The 16,702-nt window shown below is 35.1% G+C and overlaps 1 protein-coding gene across 6 annotated transcripts in view; it reads left to right on the top strand.

The window, feature by feature from the left end:
• XRCC4 (X-ray repair cross complementing 4) overlaps positions 1–16,702 on the top strand; it is a 299,449-nt gene that overhangs the window by 138,701 nt on the left and 144,046 nt on the right. For all 6 annotated transcript variants that reach the window (XM_053587148.1, XM_053587157.1, XM_053587196.1 and 3 more), the window contains exons 5-6: positions 4,174–4,326; positions 5,547–5,653. In XM_053587148.1, coding sequence (XP_053443123.1) covers positions 4,174–4,326; positions 5,547–5,653 — 260 coding nt within the window. The remainder of the gene's footprint in view (positions 1–4,173; positions 4,327–5,546; positions 5,654–16,702) is intronic.

Here is a 16,702-nt window from a genome sequence, read left to right as displayed (position 1 = left end):
TTGATTTTTGATCTGTTGTATTATTCTTTTGTTTTCAATTTTGCAACAAAATTCTAAAGCACTACTAAAACTAAGCCAGGATAACTCACATGGTACCATTAACTGTATTGACGTTTTTCTAAAACAGAAATGTTATTATTTCATAATGTAGTTCTGATACTTAGTTATTTAGATTAAAAATTTTCTTTAGGCAAATTATATGATATTTAATTTTGATATTTATTTTCAGTTTTAACATGTTATATCAAGTGTTAATTTTAATAAAATTTTGGGAATTAGCTTTGTAGGTAAGTGCACATAATCTTTTAATCAAGAATTATTGAAGTGACTTATGGAAATTAAATATGGATTTAAATCAGATAAATTATTATTTTGTTAGTATTCCTAAAATTTTACATACGGAATTATGCTATGCAAGATTTTTGTATATTTTTATATATTGGTTTTACTTTGCATATGCTTGAAGTATTTTAGTAATATGTTATATTCATCTTTAAACATTTTTTTCTTGTAGTGTTACATTAGAAAATATTACAGGGAGATGAGAATATTATGCTTACATAACACTTTGCATCTGAAAAATATAAAGGCATAGACATGCCCCTGCTTAAAATAAACCATCAATATTGGTATCTCCTTTAGAATTTTGGCTCTATTTTTTCCCACATCTTTTGGGGTACTACTGAAAGCCCTTGATGAAAGGAATACTGTTAGGTTAATACTATTTGGCAGAAATTTTTTTAAAAGCTAAGGGTAAAAAATATTTCCAGTATAATGGTGAATAGTCATTAAATGGGTGAAAAAATATAATATTCAGAATCACTGGTTTTCCATTTCCTTCTAAGATGTCCATTTGAGCCTTTATGCTTGGCCATTCTCTTTTGGAGGAGAGTCATCATGGTGCCCAGCCAGAAGGCAATGATCCTGAAGCCACATGTCTGTGGAATGGTAGGAGCCATGGCCACATGGTTCGACTAGCTGGCCAGGAAGATGCCCATATGCAAAACAAGGCAAGGAAAATCCTGCTGCATCCCCACGTGCCCCACGTCGAGACCCATGTAGCCCATAGTAAGATGCCCTCAGTGATGTATCCCACTTAGAGTATAAGCTCACAGGGCCCTCAGAGGAAGAGTTAAGGGTGGCCAGCTTCTACAAGAACACAGCCAGGACCATCAGTATTTCTGTGGATCCCAGGAGGTGGAACAAGGCCACTGATGCCTGCATGCCAATGTGCAGGAATCCTGCTGGAAGCTCATCTTCTTCCCATGGAAGCCCTCAGCCTTCAAGAAGGCGACAGCTTTGCTGAAGCACTCAAATTGGCCACCCTACTGACAGACAAGTCATTCCCATATGGAAAGCCACAATCATCGCCAAGAAGAAGGAGAACATCCATACTACCTGCACCAAGGCCCGGCTCTTTTGGCTCTGGGCAAAAAGTACCAAGGAAAATGGTGTATAGGTTGTCAAAAAGAAAAAAATAAAATAACTTTAGAACTTGTGATGAATAAGCAGTAAAAATGGAAAAACACTGAATAAAAATGATGTCCATCTTCACTCTCTCATTTATCTGATAAATACCTAGTAGACACTAGACAAATGGCAAACATTATTCTAGGAACTGAGGAAAAGGCAGCCAACAAAGCACGTGTAGTCTCATGGAGGCCACAGCCTTAGCAGAGATAGACTGTGAGAATTTGCTTATTCGGTCCCAGAGAATATTTTGCCATATGTTCTTTTTCGTCCTCTGAGAGGGGCTAATTCTTTTTCTTTTATTTCAGAATATTACAGGAGTATAAATGTGCTGGTTACATGAATTGCTTTTGTACAGTTTGCATCAAACTTGTAAATGTGCCCATCACCCAGATAGTGTGCATTATACACATTAGGTGTGACTTTACCCCTCCCTTCTCCCTTCCTCCATCTGCTGCATTTTGCTTCCCTCTGTGCACATCAGTGGAGTTAATCCGTTAATTCCAATTTCATAGTGAGTATTTACAGTGTTTGTTTCTCCATTCTTCTGGTATGTCACTTAGGAGAATGGTCTCCATTTCCATACCAAAAGATATTAGTTCATCGTTTTTTCTTATAGCTCAGTAGTACTCCATGGTATACATATATCACATTTTATTAATCCACTTATGAATTAATTGCTAGGCACTTGAGTTGATTCCACATCTTTGCATTTGTGAATTGTGCTGTAATAAACATTTTTGTAAAAGTGTCTTTTTTTTTTTTATGTAGAGACAGAGTCTCACTTTACTGCCTTTGGTAGAGTGCCATGATGTCACAGGACTCACAGCAACCTCTAGCTCTTGGGCTTCCGTGATTCTCCTGCCTCAGCCTCCCGAGCACCTGGGACTACAGGCGCCCGCCACAATGCCCAGCTATTTTTTGGTTGCAGTTCAGCCGGGGCTGGGTTTGAACCTGCCAACCTCGGTATATGGGGCCGGCGCCCTACTCACTGAGCCACAGGCTTGTCTTTCTGATTAAATGGCTTTTTTTGCCTTTGGGTAGATACCCAGTAGTAGGATCGAAGGATGAAATGCTTGTTCTACTTTTCATTCTTTGAGGAGTCTCCATAGTATTTTCTATAGAGGTTGTACTAGTTTGTTCATACCAACAGTGAAAGGACCTAGTAATTCTCTACATCTCTGGATAGGTAAATTGTTTAACGGGCATACATATGAAAGGTATCAAATTGTAACATTTTTGTTTCTAATTATTTCACCGAAATATGTGTGTATTTATATACACGTGTATTTTACTACTGATATTTATGTGTATGTATGTATATAATATGAAAATACTATGACTTCTATATACAACAACAGTAGTATGAACAGTATAGTTAAATACAAACTAGGCAGAACTAGACTACATTTATAAGAATATTTTCCATGAAATAATATGTATTTGAATCTATAAAATAAGGGTGTATTCATGATAGATATGTATGTACATATCAAGTATATAAAACTTCTGCTACTTTGCTTTGTCTACTTTATATATCTCTTAGATGAAGATTAAAATACAATCCCTTGTTAGCTCATTTGAGCAGTGTAGGGGAATTATAAATAATAGAGAATTTTACATGTTTTGTCTTACATGTCGAAAATGGAAGGTATGTCGTGTTTCACAATTGCTCTTTTATTAATCTCTGCTTGGATGTATCAAGTAGGATTTTTTCATTCATTATATATGTGTGTGTGTGTGTGTGTGTGTGTGTGTGTATGTTTGTGTGTAGTGCTAGGTTATAAGGACATAGCTGGGTAAGTCAAGTTGTGCTGGTGGAGCATTTCATACTCCAGGAGACCAATCAAACAGATTAAGTATGTTGCTTTATCACAAAATAAGATTGTGGTTGCTATTTTTCTGTCTGTCTTTTTTTTTTTTTTTGAGTTGGAGTCTTGGTCTTTCATTGGTCTAGAATGCCATGGCCTCAGCCTAGCTTTATGTAGCCTCATACTTGAAACTCTTGGGCTCAAGCATTCTGCCTGCCTCAGCCTCATGTGTAGGCATCTGCCACCACACCTGGCTAATTTTTCTGTTTTTAGCAGAGATAGGGTCTCACTTTGCTCAGGCTGCTCTCCAACACCTGAGGTCCAGTGATCCTCCCACTTTGGCCTCCCAGAGTGCTAGGATGACAGGCATGAGCCACTGTGCCTGGCCTTGTAGTGGCTATTACAGTAATATCAAAATGCTGAAGAAACAGGCTACATTTACCATTAGAAATCTGTCCCACAAAAATTATTTTGTAAATACAGCACAGATATGAACAAATTCTTTTGTAGATAAATCAGATATGAATTACACTTAGAAATTTAACTTTCTATCAGTTAGTAATTTTGATCTTCATTTCAGTACATGAATGACTAACATTATTACCATTACTTTCTAATTATTTATTTGTCTATATAAAACTTTTAAATCCTTGAAAGTGTATATAAAAATGATTTTTTTTTTTTTTTTGTGGTTTTTTGGCCAGGGCTGGGTTTGAACCTGCCACCTCCGGCATATGGGACCAGCGCCCTACTCCTTGAGCCACAGGCGCCGCCCTATAAAAATGATTTTTAATTGTATTTTCCTGGAGAAGTTTTTTTGAAATCTTCTTAAGTATTAGACTAAATAATATTAAGAAGAACTGTGTGAATTATTTGTTTGTTTATCTTTTAGATTTGAAAAATGTGTGTATGCTAAGGAAGCTCTGGAGACTGATCTTTATGAACGGTTTATTCTGGTGCTGAATGAGAAGAAAGCAAAGATCAGAAGCTTACATAAATTGTTAAATGAAGTTCAAGAACTGGAAAAGAAGGCTGGACATGAAAGGTATTTTGGACTACCTGCTTTTGAATGATAACGCATAAATTTAAGTTGAATTTTTTTCTAAATTTAGTGATATTTAGGTGCCAACATTTTAGTGATATGAGATCATTTGCTAGTTGGGTTTGGACACTCTGGCTATTAGATAGGCATTCTGTGGACACTCTGGCTATCAGATGGGCATTCTGTGGGTTAAAGAATCCTCAACATGTTTGCTCCATGTCTGCTCAACTGTCTCACCTACACTTAAATTGTAAAACTGGCATGAGGCTTTTCTAAATGTTGTTTAATTCTCAGACATCACTAAGAAAGAAATATGTTAATTAAAAAAACTTTTCTCTCCTATAAAAGTATAGAGTTGGACATACATTGGTAATCTTAATATCTAAGAAGTGGTTAACTTTAGAATCAAGTGTCTGATGTTAAATTTTAGGGAGAATTAGTTTTATCTGATTAGAGGGTGATCATCTATCTCATTCTGTCAAGTGTTTTCTGAAAGTGGATGTGTACTTGATTTTTAAGGAATAATTATAGGTGACAAATGGCTGGTATGGCTTTGACAGTTGTAACTTTTTAGGCATTAGCAAATACAGGTTAGGGTCTATTGCCCCTAATCTTAGTGGAAGCACTGTCTGCTGGTCCTAGTCCAGTTGCTGGCCTCACACTGGTTCTGCTAGATTATGGCTTTGGACAAATCACTTTATCCTCAAAATAAGGATAAAGGGACCCATTTCAAGGTTTGGGGGAGATCAAGAGAAATGTAGAACTACTTGGAGATTAATAAAAGGCTAAATACACTGTGACCCAAAGAGGTACTTTGGCAGAATAGCATTTTTTTTTTTTTGCAGTTTTTGGCCAGGGCTAGGATTGAACCTGCCACCTCCGGCATATGGGGCCGGCGCCCTACTCCATTGAGCCACAGGCACCACCCTGGCAGAATAGCATTTTGATAGAAGAATAACAGGTCTTAAGGAATGGATTTAAGATGATTTATAGTGAGCACTAACAAACATTTGGATTATTTATTATGTAAAGAGAAGCTTGTTTTTATGTAAGTTAATATGTAATTTTAAATGCAGCTTCATTGAAATCATATATATTTAAATATATGTTTGTCTATGTATACTCTTTTTCCAGGAATATTTCCTACACTTACTTGCTAGTGAATTTGATGCCTCACCGGGGGTGAGCCAGTGATTTATAATTCTACCTTTCTCTCTTTTTAGGGAATCTGCAACCTGTTCTGAAATGACTGCTGACCGAGATGCCGTCTATGATGAAAGTACCGATGAGGAGAATGAAAACCAGCCTGAGCCCTCTGGGTTGGCTCCAGGTTAGAGAAATACATTTATTTTCTTTGTTAGCTATCCCACTTGGGCTTGTTACTCTAATGATAAAAATCATAATAAAAAGTGTCCTGAAGCAATTTATTCCCCCAAAATTCTTTATGAGTTTTTGGGTTAAAATATAAAATACTTAATATTAAAAATTAAAATGCAGCCAGTCATTAGCCACAGCAAAGCAAGCAAGCATGCATACACACAGAATTTAAGATATACTACTCCTTTTTAAACAAGGAGGTAGGAGCAGTAAGAAAGATGTGCTATTTTGCTAAATCTCATCACTTCAAACCTGGTTGCCTTTAGCATTTGGATCTCATCTAGCTAAAGTTATGATCTCATCTAGCTAACCCTGGAGCAGGGTTACCTAGAATGCTTTATCCTGAGGGTGAAGCCTTCTCTTAAAGAAAAAGTAGTGTGAGATGTAACAGAGGAAAAGAAAAGGGAAAGGTTTGAAATATCTGAGTCTTTTTCAGTCCTTTTTATTGAACCCCAGCAAGTGTTAACCCATGGATAATTTTTCTAGTGTTTTCTAGGGGCAGTGGAAGCAGAAGCTCCTGAAGTCATTTTACACTTAGATAGTTTTAATCTAAACCCAATTTTATCGGAAATAAATGTTTGATTCATTTATTTAGAAAATATTGTTTAAGTACCTATGATGTGCCAGAAACTTTTACACGTGTAGTAGAGAATAAAACGTGAACAGCTGTGCCATTTTGCTGCTTAAATTCTAGTCAGGGAAGCAGATGACAACAAGATGAATAGACATAGCATGTGTTAGGTTGATAAGTGCTAATGAGAAAAACAACAGAAAAGGATAGAATTATCAGGGCTGGGGACAGGGATGAGGGTTATGATTATAGCTGGGGTACCCCAAAAGGCCTCAGTGAGAAGGTGACAAGTCTGGCTTTGGGAAGAGCTTGCCAGGCAGGAAAAACACCAAGTACAAAGGCCCACTGATGGACTTACCAATAGCACAGAGGCCAATATGGATGGAGAGAAAAGATTGGGAGAATTTGGAGATGAGGTCAGTGAAGTAATGAGATCTCATCATGTGTCAGACCTCGTCAGCCATTGAAGGAACTTCACCTTTTACTTTGCGTTAGAGTGGAAACTATTGGAGGGTTTTAAACAGACAAGTGAAATAATCTGGTTTAAACTTAGTGGGCTTAGTCCAGCTGTTGTGTTACTAGTATAGGATGGTAAGTGCAGAAAATATAACAGATAGGAAGCTAGCTCAACAATTGGATGAGGGTGAGGGTGGCTCTGACCAGCATGATAGGAAGGTGCTGACCAGCATTTCCTTAAGTGGCTGAATGTTTAATTTGGTTTAATTTTTATTATGTAAGTGAATTTCATCATTATTTACTAAAATGCCCAAATTTCCTCATGAGTTGTTCATGTTATTACCCCATTTCTGAATGAGAAAAGAGGTTTAGTAAGATCAAGATCATTTAGTGATTCTACCATATTCATCAAGGAAGAGGTCTGTTTACTTTTATGCATATATCATGAAGCAGAGTAAGAATATTCATTCCCCAAAGAGGTCTGTTTATTTTTATTGAGATCTCCTGAAATGGAGAAGGAATGGTTTGAATGAAATTGATTGGTAACATCTATGAAGCAGCAGATTTTATTGCTTTTGTTCTCCAAAGTTTAAAATTTTCCCCATTATTAGGATTGTTGAGAAAATAACTAATGATAATAGTCCAATGTAATAAACTACAACATGCTTGTTCTATGTACTATACAATATAACACGAAAAAACCTCCAAAAGATTCAGTGACAATTTGTTGGCTTACTAAACTACAGAATGCTTGTATATACTATACTATATCGCATGGAAAGACCTCCAGAATACTTAATAACAATTTATTGACTATAAGGAAATCCCCAAAGTATTCTGAAACTTGACCACCCCTCACTACATTTTCTATTTTTCTGTAGTAAGATTTACTTTTCCCTATGTCTTGAATTTTAGAATGTCCAGATAGGTAGTAATGGTATTACTGTCTTTATTTCTTAAATTATGACTGTATACTAAGGCCCTAGAGTTAATAGGTACTTCAGTTTATTTCAGATGAAGATTATGATAGGTAAGATAGTTGCTGTGTTTTCTACATATGGCTCAATGCCTAGTTTACAATAGAGGATGGATCACTAGTTCTGTAGTCACTCCTTGTGGCTTTTAGGATTTCTTGGTTAGTCTAGACTCCCTTTGCCTCTAAAATATGTTTGTTTTTTAATTCCATGGAAACCTGTGACATTATTGCATATACTATCAAATAACCTTCTCTACAGGAAACTCTTTGTTTCTTTTGGTCCAAATCAATGTTACACAAGATGTCCGTATCTGGGGAGAAATGTCAGCTTAAACTTGGTCCACTGAGGAACAGGACCTCACCTCAATATATGGACATGTAAGCACCTTTATGTATAGCATGAGATCCAAAACTTACAACATTGCACCCAGTTGGCTTTTCATTTATCTGACAATATAAGACATAACCTAAAAACCAATTTATCATTGTAGAATTTTGACATATTCTTCAGAACCATTTTGTTGCTATAATAGCAGTAGAATTATATGGGAAAGCAATTTTTAAGTATATGTTAGTAATCTTAAGAATTTTAGCCATTATTAGGAAATACTTCTTAATATAATTCAACAAAGTGTACAACTATTTAGTGGAAAAACTGGATTATTTCCTAGAGATGGGATCTTTCTTATGAAACATTTTGAAAAGTTATGCTTAATTGGCTCCTAGTTAGTTATCATAATAGGAATTACTTTAATGCCTTCATTACTTATTTGAATAACTCATATATCAAAATTATAATTCTATCAATATAAATTGATAATATTTCTTATAGTTAGTAATTAAATCAGCCTTACTAAAAGTATAAACAAGAAATATATTTTTCTAGAATTTGTACCCTACTAAGTTTCACATTAAAGGTACACAACCACTAAAAACAAAATAAGCCTTTTTAACCACTGTTCTGCATAATTATTAGCTTGAGATTTAGCACATTAGTTTAATTAATCCTGCTTCTTAACCAACAGGAAGGTCCCTGTATAACTGCTATCAGGAATTTAGGCTTTTACTTAGTTGGTAGGCTTCCTGGAAGGAAGTGTGATTATAGAATAGCCTTTTTGAAAATAAATGAATGGCTGTGTCAAGCAGTTGATGAATACTGATATAGTAGCTTTTAAAAATAGAACAGAATCCAAAATTTTTAAGTATCAAAGAGCTTGTTGCTTCCAACAGTGAATGTCTACTCACAGAGGGGATAACAACATGTACTGCCAAGGATATTACTCAGAAACTCAGCTTTAGAATGATAGATTATGCGCTTAATCTTATCCAGCTAGTTTATCATACACGTTCATTTGTAAGTTCTAAATAAATGCTTGATTTAGTAAAATCTATCACCAAACCAAACAAGCAATTTGAGTGTATTTCCTAGGAATAGTGGGCTTTTCTATGTAGGCATTAGTGTTAGGAATGACATCATATGCTATAGAAATCTGGATTTCGTGTAGTTCTAGGTCCTGTAGTTCAAGCCCATCATTTTTCTAATGATATCAGAGACCTATACATTATTCATAGTCACACAGGAGAGAATGAGTAAGTATTTGCCTTGTAAAATAATAAGTTAACCACATTTGTACATCTACTTTTGAAATATTATAAAAACCCTTGTATATTTTCTAACATGAGGAAATGGCCATTGATAAAAGAGAATAGTGAGAGTACTTTTGTTTCATAAAGGAAAACGAGTTCATATTCTTTCTTACATTCTCTAGAAAGATGGTCAGCATTATCACATTGAACAAGTAAGACTTTGCAGTAGGTAACTTGAGAAAATTCTAGAATGATCATATTTCTATTGATGCCGTCCTTCTATATTATTTGCTTCATATTTTGACTTTGTATTTATTCACCTGAGAACACTCACATGTGCCAAGGTTTGTTAGCAAATCCATGATGATTTTCCCTGGGAGTCTCTGGAATTCTTCCCTTGGACTACCCCCATCCCTGCCTAATCCCGTTTTTGAGTTTGTAATCTCAGCTGCTCAGTAGGCTAAGGTGGAAGGATGGCTTGAGTTCAAGGCAAACCTGGGCAGCATAGTAAGACCTCACCTCTAAAACAAAAGCATTGCCCTCACAATAACAGCAAAGGAATAAAATACCTAGGAATAAACTTAACATATGAAAGTCAAGACTCATACACTGAAAACTATAAAACATTATTGAGAGAAATTAAAGAAAATAAATAAGTAGAAAAACATTTATAGATTAGAAAACTTAATTTTCTTAAGATAAATCCTCAGAAATTGATACATAGTCAATAAATCTCTATCAAACTACCAGCTGGATTTTGGAAATTGACACACTGACTCTAAATTTCTATAGAATTTTAAAGGAGACAGTAAAATAGTGAAAATAATCTTTAATTACAAAAACAAAACCACATTAACACTTCCAGATATCAAATGTTATTGCAGAGATACAGTTATCAAGACAGTGTAGTTCTAGAATGAAGACAGCCATTATATCAGTGAAACAGAATTGAGAGGATTCTGTTTCTGAAATAAACCTTCAGATTTATGGTTAATTCATGTTCAGCAGTATTGCCAAGATAATTTAATGGGAAAAGGATAGTCTTTTAGGCCAACAGTGCTTGGACAATTGGGTATTTACTTGAAAAAAATACACTTAGATGTTTATCTCATATGAAACAAAAATTAACTTAAAATATATCATGGACCTAAAGGTAGTAGCTAAAACTATGGAAGAAAAGAAAATCTTTGCGACCTTAGTTTACACAAAGAATTCTTAGCTACATCAAAAGCACAATGCATAAATGAAAATATTGATAAATGGGATTTCATCAAAATAAAAAAAACTCCCAAACTTCAAAAGAACATTATTTAGGAAGTAAAAATACATGCCATAAATTGGAAGAAAAAAATTGAAAATCATACATATGATAAGGGCCTTGTTTCCAGGATACATAAAGAACACTTACAACTCAATAATAGGAAAATAAGCGATAAAATTGAAAAATAGGAAAAGGACTTGAGTAGCTATTTCATTGAGGAAGATATAAGAATGACTAATAATCATATGAAAAGATGCTCAAACTCATTTAATTATTAGGTAATTCAAATTACACCTAAAATTGGACACCACAACACACCAACTAGAATAGGTAAAATCTGATGGACAATAACAAGCATGAGGAAGGATGTAGCAAAACTTGCTGGTGGGAAGGTAAAATCTTACAGGCACTTTATTTTTTAAATTTTTATTTAATTTTCAAGTAAAATCGTAACTGTATACATTTATGGGGTACAATGTGATGATTCGATATACAATGTGAAATACTTAAATCAAACTGATTAACATATACATCACCCTACCTACTTATTTTTGTGGTAAGACATTGAAAATTTAGTCTTAGTTATTTTGAAATATTTCCTTGTATTGTGCACATTAGGTGTGATCCCACCAAATGCCCTCCCTCCTCCCACCAACTGCTCTCCCTTCTTCCCCATCCCTCCCCATTTTCACTCCTCCCCTTTGCTAGACGCTATATGTGTTTTATCATTCATATGAGTGTGTAAGTGTGTATATATTGGTTTCATAATAATACTGAGTACATTAGATAACGTTTCTCCCCATTCTTGAGATATTTTAGTAAGAAGAATGTGTTCCAGCTCCATCCAGGTAGACAGTAAAAGGCATCTTCTTTTTTTATGGCTAACCCTTACAGTCACTTTAGAAAACACTTTGGCAGTTCCTCAAAAAATAAAATAAATGAAGGCTGTCCAGAAAGTATCCAGCCATGTATGTTTCTCCATTTTTTAATGTTACTTGACTGGATACTTTTTGGACAGCCCCCATATATCTACCTATGATCAAGGTTTTCTACTTCTAGTTATTTGCTCAAGAGAATTGAGAATGTAGGTTCACACAAAGACATACTTGAATATTCATTATAGCATTAGTCATATTGCTCCAAACTGGAAAAATCTAAATGTTTATCAAACAGTGAACGGATAAATAATATGTGGTATATTCACCCAATGAAGTACTATTTGGCAATAAAAACAAGTGAACTAGTGATATATGCTACGTCATGGATGAACCTCAACAAGCAAAGGAAACCGGGCACAAAAGATTGCTTTATTGTATGATCCCATTCATATGTAATATCAAGAGAAAGGAGTAATTCATAGATATTGAAACAGGTTCTGTTTGCTAACACTTGGAGTAGGAATAATAATCGCAAATGGGCTCAAGGAGAATTTTTGAAAGTGATAGAAATGTCCTAAAACTGATTGCAGTGATGATGATACAAGTATAACTTTGCTAAAAATCATTGGTCATTGTAAATTCACAATTTACAATAGGTAAATATTATGGCATTAAATCATACACAATAGAACTTATTTCTAGGAAAAGAAGTATTTGATTATCTTGAGATGCATCAAAATACACACAAACATACACACACACAAAAAAAACCAATTGCAATAATTAGTCTGTGGAGAAGTGTCCTTAGGCATTCTAGATCAAGAAAGTTGAAGTATGATCAAGTCCCAGTAGTGTATTTTTGAAGCTGCTTCAATTCCCCGGGGGGTTCTCCTCATGAAATACTCACCCAGACCAATTTCTTCAAGGGTTTTCCCTGCATTCTCCTCTAGTATTTTTATAGTTTCATGTTTTAAGTTTAAATCTTTAATCCAATGAGAGTCTATCTTAGTTAATGGTGAAAGGTGTGGGTCCAATTTCAGTCTTCTGCAGGTTGCCAGCCAGTTCACCCAGCACCATTTGTTAAATAGGGAATCTTTTCCCCACTGAATGTTTTTAATTGGCTTGTCAAAAATCAAATAGCGGTAAGTAGCTGGATTCATCTCTTGGTTCTCTATTCTGTTCCAGATATCTACTTCTCTGTTTTTGTGCCAATACCATGCTGTTTTGATCACTATCGATTTGTAGTAAAGTCTGAGGTCTGGTAGTGTGATTCCTCCTGTTTTGTTTTTATTTCTGAGTAATGTCTTGGCTATTCGAGGTTTTTTCTGATTCCATATAAAACGAAGTAATGTTTTTTCAAGATCTTTAAAATATGACAGTGGAGCTTTAATAGGGAGTGCGTTGAAATTATATATTGCTTTGGGTAGTATGGACATTTTGATAATGTTGATTCTTCCCAGCCATGAGCATGGTATGTTTTTCCATTTGTTAACATTTTCAGCTATTTCTTTTCTTAGAGTTTCATAGTTCTCTTTATAGAGATCTTTCACATCTTTTGTTAGGTAAATTCCCAAATATTTCATCTTCTTTGGCACTACTGTGAATGGGATAGAGTCCTTAACTGCTTTTTCAATTTGACTGTTATTGGTGTATATAAAGGCTACCGATTTATGAATGTTGATTTTGTAACCTGAGACGCTGCTGTATTCCTTGATCACTTCTAGGAGTTTTGTAGTAGAGTCCCTAGTGTTTTCCAGATACACAATCATATCATCTGCGAAGAGCGAGAGTTTGATCTCTTCTGACCCTATTTGGATACCCTTGATCACCTTTTCTTCCCTAATTGCGGTGGCTAAAACTTCTGCACAGCTAAGAACACAGTAAGCAGAGCAAGCAGACAGCCCTCAGAATGGGAGAAGATATTTGCAGGGTATATCTCTGACAAAGGTTTAATAACCAGAATCCACAGAGAACTCAAACGCATCAGCAAGAAAAAAACAAGGGATCCCATCGCAGGCTGGGCAAGGGATTTGAAGAGAAACTTCTCTGAAGAAGACAGGCGCAAGGCCTTCAGACATATGAAAAAATGCTCATCATCTTTAATCATCAGAGAAATGCAAATCAAAACTACTTTGAGATATCATCTAACTCCAATGAGACTAGCCTATATCACAAAATCTCAAGACCAGAGATGTTGGCGTGGATGCGGAGAAAAGGGAACACTTCTGCACTGCTGGTGGGAATGCAAATTAATACATTCCTTTTGGAAAGATATATGGAGAACACTCAGAGATCTAAAAATAGATCTGCCATTCAATCCTGTAATTCCTCTGCTGGGCATATACACAGAAGACCAAAAATCACAACATAACAAAGATATTTGTACCAGAATGTTTATTGCAGCCCAATTCATAATAGCTAAGTCATGGAAAAAGCCCAAGTGCCCATTGATCCATGAATGGATTAATAAATTGTGGTATATGTATACCATGGAATACTATGCAGCCTTAAAGAAAGATGGAGACTTTACCTCTTTCATGTTTACATGGATGGAGCTGGAACATATTCTTTTTAGTAAAGTATCCCAAGAATGGAAGAAAAAGTACCCAATGTACACAGCCCTACTATGAAACTAATTTGGGACTCTCACATGAAAGCTATAACCCAGCTACAACTTAACAATAGGGGGAAGTGGGAAGGGGGGGGTGGGTAGAGGGAGGGGGATCGGTGGGAATCACACCTGTGGTGCATCTTACAGGGGTATTTGCGAAACTTGGTAAATGTAGAATGTAAATGTTTTGGCACAGTAACTGAGATAACGCCAGAAAGACTATGTTAACCTCTGTGATAAAAATGTGTCAAATGGTTTATGAAGTGAGTGTATGATGCCCCATGATCATATCAATGTATACAGTTATGATTTAATAAAAAAAAAAAGAAAGTTGAAGTACAAAAGTCTAAGTACAATTCCAGAGTAAAATTACTCCACATGGTACAGACATGAACCCTTTCTTTTTTTCTCCTTTCCTTCCTTTTTCCTTACCTCTTCCCTCTCTCCTTCACTTCGCCTCTGCTTCCCATCTCTCCCCTCCCCTCCCCTTTCCTCTTTTCTTTTTGTATTGCTTGGACATGTTCTTATTGTCATAAATCATTGGAGCTATCAGGGAATAAAGAGTTCGACCTCAACACAAGGCCACAGATGACCCCTGCTCTCTGTAGTCTATATATCTCTTAACCTGAAGATTTTACTGTTCTTGAAGCTTCACTGAGTGCCTTCTCTCTCAGTGTATTTTTGTTCATATCTGCCTTCTCTCCTTCCCTTTGCCTTTGTCTAATCCTTGTGTTCAAATCCCTGGGGAAGTGGCTATAGGCTGTCATCATTGAGGATAAAACACCTTGTAGGTACAATGTGTGTTCTAAGCCACCTATTGGACTGATAACCTGCTGTTGCATTTGTGCACTTGTGTTCCAAGTCACTATGGCCAGAATTGTATAATGTACAGTGACTTGACATAAGTTGTATCATCTATAAGCCATTATAATTAAAATGGCTTATAGATAATAAGCCATTATTATCTATAAGCCATTTTAATTATTTATATATATATATAATTATTTGGTCACTTACAAATGTGGAGAGATTCACAGAAATTCTGAGGATGGTTAAGAACTGCTGTTTTTACTGTTGCTATGGGAAGTGGACTGATCTGAGAATTGACTTATCTTAGGAAAGATATTAGTTCACATAATTAATGTTAATAGATGACAGAAAAGCTATGCAAATGTTATTTAATTTAGTCTATTCTATCTCAAGTTCCTAACTTGTGTTTTAAAGGAATATTTAGTAAAAGCATCTCTGAGCTCTTTGGAAGTATGTATAAAATTATATGTATATATGCATGTATTAGTTCGCTAGAGCTACTGTAACAAAATACCACAAACTGAGTGGGTTGAACAACAGAAACATATTTTCTCATTGTTCCAGAGGCTAGAAGTTTGAAATCATGATGTTGTCAGGTTTTTTCCTTCTTGTTTGAGGCAGAGATCTGTTCTAAACCTCTTTCAGTGGCTTATAGATGGCCATCTGCCACCTGTATCTCATCATATCTTCCAACTTTATACCTGTCTTTTTCCAAATTATCATTTTTATAAGGACGTGAGTCATATTGAGTTTGGGCCTTACCATAAAAATATCATTTTAACTTGATTACCTTTATAAATACCCTATTTCCAAATAAGGTCACATTCCTAGGTACTGGAAATTAGGACTCTAAAATACCTTTTTGGAGAGAGGACACAATTCAATTTGTAATGATGTAAACGTATATTTTTCTAGGGCAAGAATCCAAATTTTTATCAGTTTTTCTATAGGGACCATATTTCAAAAAATATCCAGAACCATTGACCTATGAGAATGGTATTTAGACTAGAGTAAGACTTTTTAAAAAGGAAACAGAATCCTAAAATAGATGGGATGAGATGAAGAGATAGTAGCTGCATTCAAACAGGAAGCTAAATCACTGTGCACTGGATTAGAGGTTTGCCTAGAGCTGCACCATTTAATAAGGTAGCACTCACTATGTAAGGCTATTGAAAATGGTACTATTGATGGCACCATCAGCAGCACATCTACAACTGAGATGTGCTCTAAATTTGTATTATACATTGAATTTCAAAGACTTAGTATTACTTAGTATGAAAAAAGAATGTAATATGTCTCAATAAATTTCTGTATGTTGAAATAACATTTTGAATATATGTATTTAACATATTTAAATAAATTGTTAATATTAACATCACCTGTTTCTTTTTACTTCTAAAATGTGGCCAATAGGAAGTTTAAATTTCCATATGTGACTCACCTTACATTTCTATTCAATACACTCATCTTAGTGTTCTTAAGTTTCATCTCTTGCTTATTTTGCAGTACTAGAAAAAGAAATAAAATTTCATTACCAATGTTTTATGAAGGCCTTAGTGTAAGGAGATCTCTAGGTCAGGAGATCTAAGAACGCGTGTGTGACAAGAGTTGTGGGTATAACTGAGTGTTTATACCTAAGAAATGCAAAAGAGAGTGTACTGTGTTTTTGATTCATTGTAGTAAAAACTGATTTAAGAAAGCCTGAATCATTTATTAGTTTGTCCTAGGAAAGTCAAGCTAAACATTTTGATTGGGCCTATAAAACAGTAAACTATGACCAAGTTGAGACAAAAGGTGGTGTAAATGCAGCAATAGTCTCTAATTCAGCTGAATGTCTATAATGTATGATGTA

The sequence above is a fragment of the Nycticebus coucang genome, chromosome 1, assembly GCF_027406575.1.
Source record: "Nycticebus coucang isolate mNycCou1 chromosome 1, mNycCou1.pri, whole genome shotgun sequence".
In the NCBI taxonomy this organism is placed as follows: Eukaryota; Metazoa; Chordata; class Mammalia; order Primates; family Lorisidae; genus Nycticebus; species Nycticebus coucang.
The sequence above is the reverse complement of the archived record's forward strand: the minus strand, read 5'-3'. Positions and strand labels throughout refer to the sequence as shown.